Below are 12,550 nucleotides of genomic sequence, written 5' to 3'. Positions count from 1 at the left end.
ACAAGAGGGAAAAGCCGTCCAATCCTGCCGGACAAGCTACGCTCCAACAGAGTCATTTCAAGGCACACAACTGAGTTCAAAYGAGGATGAGGGTGATGGTGCTTATCTCTAACTCCTATAAGCGGGCAGGTAGGAGGAAAGGAGAAGCTGCCATGATTCCCAAACTAAGCACTACGAAACACATCATCATCCAGAGCTAAGGAAGAAACCTAAACAYGTTAAGGCATGGAAATGGAAAACCTAGGCAGCAGAATACGTATACTGGCTCACATAAATCCCTGCACAAAGTCCTTTGGCAACAGATTTAAAAAAAAATTATGCAGTCGTGGAACGAGAAGCAAAGTACTTTCAAGGATCAGACACTTCAGGACAGGAGCAACTAGTTTCTTCCTGAAAAAACACAGTGGAACTGGTATYAAATAATCCAACACATAAAAGGAAATATTTAAAATATTCAATAACCAGAGAAAACTGAAGAACTTGGACCCAAGASAAAAAGAGAACAGGCTATACAACAGATAGGCCAAAGGAGTACTGTTAAATGAAAATAATAAACATTGCATGTATAATATAAATCATTTGGTATTACACAAGAATTTAAGCCACAAACTTAAGAAAAGAAGTTGGGAACTCCTATAGAGGCTTCAATAAAACACTTACTCCCTCTGCAATCGCAGAGCTAATAAAAACAAACTTAGCTCAAATAAAATCTGGAATGAAAAATGCCGTGAAATCTATTAAATCATCACTGCATAAGTCAACTGGATGTTATCCTCAGAGCACAGCATTCAATTCCAAACATGGAAAATAATAATAATAATAAATAATAATAATAATAATGATGCAATCCTGGAAAGTGGAAGGGGRATCAATGATACCGTCAGGGATGCTGAAGTGAAACTTCATACATAGAGATCTGGAGAACACGGACTGCTCTTCTTGAATTGGAAATGGGACAGAAGTGCACAAAGACAGACATGGCATCTAGAACAGAGAGAGAAATGTTTCTTTTCTCTCAACACAAAAGCAAGCAAACATGGAGTGAAAATGAACGGCAGGTAGGCCAGAATGCGAAAGGAAACCATTTTCCTCCTGACCTCCTAATTAATCCATGGATCTCTGTCTAAGAAGAAAGTGGGACCTAGATCATATACCATACCAAACTTTATAAGAAATATTAGATATTTACAAAAACAACAAGATAGACAATTATAATAAAAACAGGAAACTACAGATTCACTGAAGAATTACATATCACCTAAATCAGTTAGAGCTTTTAGACGAGGGCCACTCAGAACATTTCTCTGCAGGGTTTCTGTCACTTTTCTCTGAAGCAGCAGGCCTTGGCCACTGTCAGGAAGGACAAAAAGTCACATAAATTGATGGCCTGATCCAGTCTAGCAGCACCTACCTCCCTTTATCATTACAAGTTTCTCCTTTTCTACTGCTGTATATGATACTGATTTTTCAGGACAGAAGCCCTGTGTTGTCCAGATGACCAGGGTAGACCATGTAAGAATTAGACCGATAAAAGGAAAGGGGGAGGAGGTTCGTGGATGAACACACGCTGACGTACCCAAAAGCAAGTGCTAGCGGCCTATCCAAGATGTCTTCGGAATCATAACAGCACCTAAAAGGAGATATCACAGACCCAAAGCAAAGGGTTTGGGGTTTAAAACAATCAAACTAGAAAGGTGACACAGTTTAAGAAGAAAAAAAAAAAAAGCCTCTCTTCTCTTCCTGCTGGTTTTAAAATGGATGAGTAGTGCACAGCATCCATTTTCCATTCTCTAAAGTTCAGTAAACTTTCAGAGCGAAATATTAGATTTTTCCCTTTCTTCCAGCCAAATTATGCATAGACRGCAGCTCACTTAAATAAGTAAAATAAAAAGCCTTATGCAAACGTATTTCAATAAAGGGACAGTGCTCCCTGCTTGCTTAAATTAAGAACTTGACACAACAAAGAGATCAAAGCATGAATGCTCATTAACACTCCTGGTAACCTTAGCCCAGATGTACTTTCCTTCATYGAGCTGCGCTTCACATCCAAAAAGAAGAGAAATAGTGTGAAATAGGACCTAAGCGCTTTGTTTGTAAAAGACATATTTCCATAGCAGGTAGGAAGATCAGAGTCTTGTTTAACTTTGAAAACTGACTATTTACTAACAAGAAGTTATTTCCTATCCGAGAAATTCTTCTTTAATCTGCGGAGGCAGCAGTTGCCACCCTTTTTTCATTTTGACCTGTTTTAAGGTATTAACCCCCGGCTTGCAAACCCAACTCTGCAAACCAGTGACGTGGAGCAGCCCAGAGTATATTAGCCAAAGTACCYGCAGCTTCTGCTCAAAGCTTTGGAAATTACTCAAATACGAGGGCAGACCGTTCACAGAGAGCAGCCGGTCCCAGACGGCAGACCACATGGGGAGGTGGCAACAAAGCATCGCTGTGTGCAAATTCAAAAYAAGTCACTCCCGTCAAGTCATTAACAATACTGTTGGCACTTTATACACTGGATAAGGAAGATATAAAGGGATATGAATGTTTAAAGAGGCAATAAGCAGGATAACAGAATAATGAAGACTAACATGATTTGTACTGCAACAGCTCCCAAAGGCCCCGTTCTGGATGGGAGTCCCACAGCGCTACGTGCTACAACAAAATATGACTGATCCCCCGTTTCAGAAACCACACRATCTAAAGGCAATTAAGCTAAGAAAAATTAACTAGGAGATTAATCTGATTGTTTGCAACAGCTCTGCTCTTTAGATGCAATATGGTTTTGGAGTCAGTATTGCCACCTGAGCCTAGAAGAAAAGACGGTTACRGTCCTCCTCTGACAACTGGACTCCGGAGTGGTCAGGGATGCTAGGAAAGCAGTAAGTATTCCTCATCTCAGTCACGAAAAGCCTGGCTCACAGAAAGGTGATGTGGTTATCCTGCAGAAGGGAATAAAAAGATCGTTTTTCTGTTTAAGCAGGACAACATGGTTTCCTCATTTTTAGAAGCTGGAACTAGGTGTTAAATTTCCATAAAATCCCCTTAGATTTATGAAGAAATTCTCCAAGTCCATTTCCAYCAAAATATTAGCCTTTCATTTACATGATGTACCCTTTATAGAGAACATATTTTAAGAGAATGTTATAAAAAAATAGCTGGAAGTCATCCCAGAAACCACTGCATTATATATCCTTTCTGTAATCCAGCAGAAAAAGATGCTATATGTTCTTCGAGACTTGGAGACAGAAAAGGACAAATCATCATGGATTCAGCATTTGTTGTCATATTCCCCTAGGATTTCTCGAAATGCACTTTACGCAGAGGGAACTTCCCTTATAAAACACGCACAGAATTCTTCACTTATCCAATTGAAAAGATTTAATAAATCACCAACAATTTTTCTTTTTGCTTTTTCTACCTTGCAGCTCAAAGGGGGGCCATTTCCACAGTTCACTCACAAAACCACCAACATCCACGCACAAACTTAGTATGCAAATACTTGATCAGAATAAGTGATCTTGCACGTGGAACCTTGCTCTCCAGCAGTCAATAAAGCAGCAGCGTGGAAAAGTCTATTACGGGCAGAGGAACTGACAGAAAAAGGCATCCAAAATAACATCCGAAGAACAGTCCTGACATATATGCTGTTTAAAGACATAAATACAATAACAATTACAGACTCTGCTGTCAAAAGCGCTCAGCTTAGCTCTAAATACGAGCACTTCTAAAATCCCACCATTCGACACCAAATACTGCAAATTAAGTTAACACGGCCTACTCATCTTTAATCCAGTATAAAGTCCTGATACACCTAATTGCAAAGCACTGCTGCGGCTAAAAATTATTCCCCAGCCAGACAAAGCCTAGCGAAATCCCTTAACCCCCCTTCTTTTGGGGAGAAGAAAGGCCCTGAAGGTAACAACATATGGAAAATACATGAGCAAGCCACAGCCCAACAGAGACGCCAGAAAGCGGGGCAGCACACAGAAGAAAAGCTCTTAGTAGAAAGTTTGAGCTTAAACGGCATCCAGCTAGTTCTGAGTGTATTGGGGATCGTTTAGCAGCTAAAGCCTGCATCAGAYCCTGCTCGCACGGCTTGGAGCTCAGGTGTGCAGCACACAGAGCCCAGCGTAGCCAAGAGCCACCTTGAGGACAAAGCTGAGAAAACCTCAAGATTTCCTCGCTAGGAAGAGCGCGCACACACAAAAACTAGCTCTTTTTGTTAACAACAAGGCACCTGGGTAGCAGCAGGAGTGGCGGTAGGCGCACGCGTTTCCACGCGCAGACCGCTAACGTCCACCGGTTTGGGCAACCTCTAACCACGGGGCACCTGCATGGGAGGTGGTACGGGCGAGTCCCGGGGCACGGGGAGCACACTGTGCTCGATAAGCCGGTCGCAGAGGGCTRTTCCTAACCCAACCCCTTCTGTGCGCGGTGACACACCGCCCTCTCCTTCGCCCGAAGCGCAAGGTGCTGCTCCAACGCCCGGAGAAGCCAACGGGAAGATGCCCAYGGAGCTGACGGCAGAGACACGTGGAGCCACGCTCGCAGACCTTCCTGGAATCTGCTGCTGCGCCCTCGGGTTGGTCTCGGAGCATCATCTGCAGAGCTGCTTGGACCCAGGAACYCCCAAAACTGGGCATTTACCACGTTCCCCCAACTAAACGTTAAATATACGCTAATACTGTTTAGGTACCTTGCCTCCCCRGGGCCCTTTCCATCCTCGGCATCCGTGCAACTGTACCCATTAACAGCCAAAAATCAGATTAAGCTGCTCAGCACAGCTCACATTAGTGTTATCACGGTAGGAACGTGTTTAAATTTGACACCGAGTAATTAAACTAAATCATATGTGTTTAAAGCGCATTGTTCCAAAGGCAAACGCTCAAATCAYTGCAGAGCTGTGGCTAATTACGTACAGCAGTCAGCGCACCGGAGAGGCGACGGGGAAACGTTTCTGACAGAGCGAAGGGAGCTGCTACGCTCCGAACATAATCTGAAGAAAGAATATGGGTGTTGCACAGCTCATAACCTATAAATTAAACTGTCAATAAAAAAGAGGGAGAGAATAGGGGAAATAAAGGCAAAAAAAGAAAAACAGCCATTTCTTTAAATTAAACTCAGCTGCTGAAACCCTTTCCATATCTAACTGTATACATTTTTAATCCAATCTTACTTTGTTCTAAGCTTTATTTCCTAGATATCAAAATCAGCACAAAGGGCTATGTATTTCTCAATAAAGATTTGACAGGCTACTGAATTATACTTTTAATTTCTACTGGCATGCTACAACAGTTAATTTATACAAACACAGCTGCATAAAAACAAAGTTATAGCTGTAGAATTAATATTTTCATGAAAAATATTATTTGGCAGCCAACAACCCCTGAAAAGGAAAAAAAACCGGTGGGTGATAAAGAGTTCTACCTAAAATGACTAATGGGGAGGAGGAAGGAAAGGGCAGCACGCGAATCTGCTGCAAAATATAATGTAACTATTGATCTCAGCAATCGGTAGCAGGTTGTCTTTCAGATCACAGCTACTTTTATAGTTATACAAACGTCCTTGCTTGCACAACAGTGAAGGTCTTAAAACAACTGACCCAGTTTTTTCTTCTTTTTTTCAGGGGTTGGGGCTCCAATTCAATCTACACATAGGGTAGCAATTAAAAAACAAAACCACAACAAAAATGCAGTGAATAATGAATGATGTTATACTAATGCTGTAATTCTCTATTTTAAGTGGAATAATCACGCCTATAGCAGCATAGCAGGTTAGTGACAGTTACAGCAACATGCAATCCAGTAATAACACACAGTTTTAAAATGCTCTTACACRACAGAAAACCTGAAAAGGCAGGAGGCTTTTCAGATGCTGGACTCGGGCACACAAAATGAACTACAGGGAATGCTGTCGGGAGATGTATGCATCTTACCTGTGAGCACAGCTTTTGCTGAAGGGTCCGCCAGATCCAGCGCGGATTTCCCATCGGTGTTCCGAATGTTGGGATCCGCTCCGTGCTGCAGCAGCACTGTGCAGGGAAAGCAGAAACAGTATCTCACCTCGGGGATACACAGATTATTTACTGTCAAGTGTCTCCTCGGCATGATGTAGGCATAAACACACATCGCACAATTTTCTTTATTTCCCCCCTTGTTTCTCCCTTTTTAAGCACTGCAGCAAAGGATCTTCTCCGGAGTAAGGCTAAGTTGGCAAGTTAAGATATAGTAAGATCACATGACCTCGCGTGATAAACATGAACCCTGATTCTCTCGCAACGCTCCGTTTCGGGTCCCTGCTGGCAGCTCGCCGGGAAGCTGTGCATCCGCCGACTCGCGCTGGGAGATGTGCTAACTGCGAAGCCGGCTCGGGTCTTCGCTACCACTCCTGCTGCTTGTTGCCACTCCTGCTCCTCGCAGCGCTGAATATCCAAAGCCTTCCCTGCCTCTGTGCAGCAGCAACGCTCCAGCCTCTTAGCAGCTCACCGCTTGCACACAAAATGTTAACCACAGCAGACTGGCTTGCCTTCAAGAAGTGTAAGAAACAGGGTAAGATGTGCATCTCGGTGCCCTGTGGTCTGTAYGTTCAGAAGCTACTATTCTTCCCGGTAATTTTTTTTCTCCCTACTAAAACCGTTGAGACGTAAAAAATTAAGTCACATAAAAATGTTCAGAGCGCAGTATGCAACCATATGCCCAGGAAGGCATTGCTACAGTGAATTACCACGCACACAGCTCTTCAAAACACTGGAAGCCTCTGCCTCACCTTTAAACTCTTTCGGCCAGAACCAGCACGATGACGATGGGATTCGGACCACCTGCCTTTCGAGACTACGGCGTTTTCTCCCAACCGCAAAGTCCACAGCAAAATTAAAGGTCTGTGGGAAAGGGCCCCGATTCTCCCCTTCGCCCGATCTCGTGCAAAATAAGCGCAGCCTCCCGGCAATTCGGAGCGACGGATTCGCGGCTACTTTGGACAAGGGTGAGCGACCGTGCAGCGCACAGAGGAGCGGAGACTCGCTGCCAACGGGACAACAAATAAAAAGCAGCAGGCGTTTCCGGCAGCTCAGGCAGCAACGCCTGTGGATACGCAGCTGGACTAATGGATTCAAGGCGCAGAAATACTGGCAAATGCTCCTTGCAACCGAAGGTGCAAAAAYGCTTCATGGACAGGATTCTCCAGAAAAAAAAAATTAACCCAAACCAGAACAGAAGTAATTAGCAGTAATTATATTTAATCAGTGAGAGGTTTTTCAGAAATGAACTTTTTTCTTAAAATCTTAACTGGTAGCATTATTTTTATTCCAACTTCTCTTCTTATATAATTTTGACTTTCATTGCCAAATTTCTGAAATTCCAGCTAAAATGTCCTATGCTGCATGCTTGCCTTAGGCTGCATTTTTGCAAAAGTCTGGCATGTTAATGAAGTAAATTGACTTATTTTATGTTCTGTCAAGAAGCTACAATTCATTTTTCCATGTTTTTGAAAGAAGATTCAAGTAGGAGGATTGGGCTTTTCCCTGAAGTGCTTTTTTGCTGTTCCAAGGGGAAGACACCAAAACAGAGAGAGAGAAAAAAAAATTTCAGCTAGCATGTGCTCATAGAGGCTTATTAAGAGCTGGCACCTACGTTTTCTGGAGATGCCATCTGTGCCACGCATGCCACCACCCCCTTAGAGATCTTACTCATGGACAAGGCTGCCTCTGAGCCAGGCTCACAAGCCCGGCAGAGGGAGGCGAGCAGGACTTTTTCCCAGAATTTTTAAGCGCAGTAGGYGGTACAGAAGGTAAGTATGGAGAGACACAGAGTATCTCCTGCCTCTGCTCTCCTGGAACCTCAAGTGAACCTAGGTATTCTGGAGGACAGGAAAGCCATTTGCCCCAAAAGACGTCAGGGTGAGAGCTGGACCCCAGAAGAAGGAACCAGCAACCAAACATCTATCAAGAGAAAAGGAGCAGGATAAAACGATCAAACACCACAGACTTGGATGAGAAGACATTGAAGGCTTCACGCGGCAGAGTGTCTGGGACAAAGTACCAGGGGAGAGAACTGAACAAGACGACAGGCAGCAGGGGAAGAGATGATAGCTCAGATGAGAAGTCCAGGAAGAAAGACCAGGCTTTTCAGAGGGGGATGACTGGGATTTGGACGAAGTTTGGAGGTTTGAACTAGCACAAGAAGAAAAGCTGAGGCAGACTAGAGTACAAGAACGGTGACCATGGTAAGTGAGAGCTAACAAGTGCAGAGACATCAGAGATCTGCAACTGCCTTGAGCCTGTTGCTGAAACTGAAGCCCAGATTTTCAGTCTCTCAGTTCTTCAGACCTATGCAACCCAAGAGCGCTTCCCCGATACCTCTGCTTGTGCCCAGAGAAGATGACAACCCACTATTACTTTCAGCTCCTCTCCTGGCTCAAAGGGCAAAGGATTATGCAGCGTATCAAAAGAGTTCAGTCTCCCTAACGAACCATGAGGGTTTTGGTATGACTTACAACCCGCAACTTTTGTCTCGGGGTTTTGATTTTTTTTTTTTTAAACCTAGGCAAATACACACAAAAATGGACTAAAGATGCTTCAGCTGGAGTCCTACAAAACCCCTGAATTAGCGGCTACCTGCGGAACATGTGCTTGAAGTGGCCACGCTAGGCTGGGAAAGGGAATCTGGCAGAAGCCAACTGCTGCGGCCGTGAGACTTACCCTTCTCCTGCCTGCTCATCCCGCTCTCCAGAACCCTTCCAACTGCTCCGAGAGCCAAGGCCACGGTCCTGCAAACAACAGCCTCCGTATTCAGTCCTACACACAGACCTACCCCGTGCAATGAATGAAGTAGGGTCTCAGGAAGGGAAACTGGACCATATAAATAGGGACTGCATTAGAATGTAGATGAATAAAGGGGGCAAATTCAGGACACAAAGGCAACCTTATTTCTTGCACTTYTTATAGACTGTTTGACTTCATCTTTTTAACACATTTTTAGCATAWAATGTCACAAAAAGAGATTCAAGCAATACTGCCATCAACATGAACATTAACAAAAGAAATCCAGCATTTGATGTTTAGCCTGTCAGCGTAACACAGCTGTACTTTTGTACCCAGCAAACCACAGGTAGCTTCTAATTGAACGTTCTCCTGCTTCTTCAAAACCTTTAACACTACAGCCCAGTGTAAAGTCCCTTCTAACCGCAGGATATTTGAGATCTAGACACAGTATGTCTCCCTAAATTTCCTTTCTAAATGCACCAGGACATGTAAAAATGTCAAGACAGATCTCCCGTTGGAGCAAAATATTCCCTTTATAATGAAACACAACAGAAAAGCCATTCTAGCTAACTATAGCTATTTTGGATTTCAAACGCTACACGCTGATTTTTGAGGATGGCTTCCGAGCAGCCTGAAAAGGAGACATTGCATAGTTTCTATCAAGACAGTCCAGCGTAACGAGGGTTTGCACACAAATTCACTCCTGGAACATTGTTAATTAGCATATTTTGATATGCTGATTTATTTCTTCTGGACAGTGGCGGCACCGGGATGTATTTTTTTCTGCACTGCAGGCAGTGYCCTTAATAATCTGACAGCAATATTATTACCTTGCTCTCCTTGCCTTTCCTACAGGCCACATTGTACAAACTGTGAAGAAGCTCTTCTTTTAATTGAATCTTTATCTCCTACAAGGATATCAAAGGCTTATAAGTTCACCTGTAGAACAATCAGGGACTGCACAATGGCTTGATACATAATTATATTTTTACCCCTATTACTACTAACAATATATGTCTGATCTTCACATACATCTAACTTAATGCCTGACTTAATCACATTGATATTATATCAAATCGGCATTAGAGATAAGCAAGGCCAGAGTCTTCCCACCAAAAAAGAAAAAAAAAAGAAAATATTGCAGAGCATGAACTTACAACCACTAAACGTTTCAGATTATTGCCAACTTGCTACAGCAGGATGAATCCCGACATTAAACACGTGGCCTACAGCCTCCTGGCACAGTTATTTTGAACTGTGAAGCTAAACAACATTACTTAATTCGTCTGTCAAATTATAAACCCCTAACTACAAGCATTTTTACTTTTAGGCATTCTCAACCTTCACATTTTCACCAGCAAGGTAGGGCAACACCTTCCATGGTAACTATAGGGCAACAAAGGCACAAGTAAGTTTTCCGAGAAGAGGAGTAACAGGAGTTTGTCTGCACACAAACCATCACTTCAGCAGTCAGGCCTTCATCCTTCATCCTGCCTCAGAAGCGCACTGAAAGAAAGCACTTTCAACTGGGAGTAACCACACAAACGCAAGGTTTTGTACCAGAAATACAACTGAATTGATTTTTTATTCCTATGATAGGCATGACCAAAGAGCAGAAGAACATTCTGGTTATTGATCGTCTAGGCCTGGCACCCACAAGCTTCCTGAGCACACTTACAGGAATGCTGGTACAGTTCACATCTGGTTTTGCGTCAGATGCACAGAAGCACGGAAAGAGAYGCACACCCAAATCCCTGCCTGTTGAAAGGAAACATAAAAACAACCGGTAGACCTTCCAGATGCACCTGTACTTAAAGGCGCCTAGTGCTTTTAATTACATTGCCTGAGTCTTCGGTTCCTCACAGCTCTGCCAAACCAGCTGGGCTTACCTTGTCCTTGCTCACGTTGTCTCCTCTCTCCCCACCAGTTTCTCCACCGCTTTGTCCCACTGCCTTGTGCCTATGGTCTCTTCCAGCTGCCTAGCTCTAGCATACATCCTTTCTCCCCACTTTTCAGCTTCACCTTCTGGAGAGGACTTCCAAAGGTGCCTTCCAGACTGAATTACTGTAACTCTATCTACTTACTCCCAAAGTATTGACGCATGAAGAAGACAGCTTTAAAAAAAAAAAAGTCCTCCCTTTGAGTCACAATATATCCATCTTCTCTCTGAAAAAGCATACCTCCAAAGTTGAGCAGTCTCTCATTAAACTTAGGACTCAGCAGCACACCGATCTCGGTACTAGTCCCATGTAGGATACGTTCCCAAATTATACTTAAAATTGAAAATTAAATGGGCTTATTTATCTCCACATTCTGAAAACACCCAGACAACCCACTGGAATCCAAACTATTAATTTTTTCAGATGAGGCTGAAAAAACCCACCTACTTCTACTTGTAAATCAAACCATGGACATTTTGAAGCTTTTCTCATTACAAGAACAGTTTCTTAACTAGAAATTATGTTTCTGCAATTCAGATCCAATAAACCTGTTTTGACATGTTACCAGACATGCAAGCCTGTAAAATCACCCAAGACAACACAAAAGTCGCAGTATCCTGTTCTCAGCCTCCTAAAGTTGAACACAACAGATATAGCTAATAAAATTGCCCCACTGTATTGCTGATCAACATCCACCTCTGAACAGTCGCAGTCTTGCCTGCATGCTACCAAGGACTACGTTCACCAACCACAGAAAACACAAAGTGGAAATGTGAGAGACAGTATCACCTGAGAGGCTGCATGCAGCTCTAAGTATTACTTGACCTGACACATCCCCGGTGTGGCAGTCTTGAGGGTTCACAAGGCTACCAGGGTCCATTTGATCCAGCTATTCCCACAAGCCTCAGAAATGCCACTTCCAGCCCTCAACTAAGAGCAGTAGGAAAAAGGAGATGAACTGGCCCTACGCTCTTGACCCCATCTCTACAGCAAAAGCCACGCAAAGCTGAATGCGAGAGAGGTTTACAGAGCAAAGAGGCTAAGCACAACGAAGGATTTAGGTGGGGGTCAGGACAGGGTAAAGAGATAACTGGGCATATGTGGGAGCACTGCAGGTAGTTTATTGGTAGGAAGGGATGAAAACTGGCTGTCAGTTTGGGGACAGGAGGATAGGAACGCGTGCGGTAGAAGAGAGATGGGCAAACATGGAAAACCATGAAGAAGCAGTRACCAGAAGAGGCAAAAATGCAAAGGACAAAGCACTGGAGAAAAGAAGGTGAAGAACAAAGGCAGGCTGGGCAGTTAACTCCCCAAGTGACTGGAGAAGTCCCCAAGGGTGCTGGTAGGAGAAATAAGAAAGAAGCTGCAGCAGGCTGGATCTCCAGGAAGAGAGGAGTTCACAGACAGTTAACTGCAGAAGACTCCGAAGATCTGCATTAGAGCAGCTGTTTTGCAGGGTTTTATTGCTCAGACTGGGGTGAACTCTTTAAGGCCAAGAGCTGCTTTCTCTGGGACAAAGTCTGAGGACCCCATCAAGCTGAGGAATTATGTCCTGCTAATCTCAACGCCCCTTTGACAACGGGGTTTTGCAGAACTGCAACTATCCGTTACCCCAGACTTATTCCCAACTAACCAGTTCATTGGTTTTGTTCAGTGTTGGGGACAGGCGCAGCAAGAGACAAACTGCAGGCTGCAATAGTAAGAAGAAGTAGATGAGCAGAAGCTTACAAAAGTACCACTAGGCCCTGCTACACTGAAAACAAACAAAAAAATGCAGAGAGAACTGGGACAAAGTTCTCCAACAGCACAGAGAGCAACGAGAATTTTTACAGCAGGAGAAAACAGCAGATAATTG

General features: G+C 43.6%; 1 protein-coding gene across 3 annotated transcripts in view; it reads right to left on the bottom strand.

The window, feature by feature from the left end:
* The window catches only part of TNKS (tankyrase), a 135,545-nt gene that overhangs the window by 96,788 nt on the left and 26,207 nt on the right, over nucleotides 1-12,550 (bottom strand). For all 3 annotated transcript variants that reach the window (XM_026082107.1, XM_026082109.1, XM_026082108.1), the window contains exon 3: nucleotides 5,933-6,028. In XM_026082107.1, the coding sequence (XP_025937892.1) occupies nucleotides 5,933-5,986 (54 nt within the window). In that variant the 5' untranslated portion in view covers nucleotides 5,987-6,028. The remainder of the gene's footprint in view (nucleotides 1-5,932; nucleotides 6,029-12,550) is intronic.

Source organism: Apteryx rowi, unplaced genomic scaffold, assembly GCF_003343035.1.
Source record: "Apteryx rowi isolate R43461 unplaced genomic scaffold, aptRow1 scaffold_567, whole genome shotgun sequence".
NCBI lineage: Eukaryota > Metazoa > Chordata > Aves > Apterygiformes > Apterygidae > Apteryx > Apteryx rowi.
Note: the sequence above shows the minus strand (reverse complement) of the source record. Positions and strands in the feature narration are given on the sequence as shown.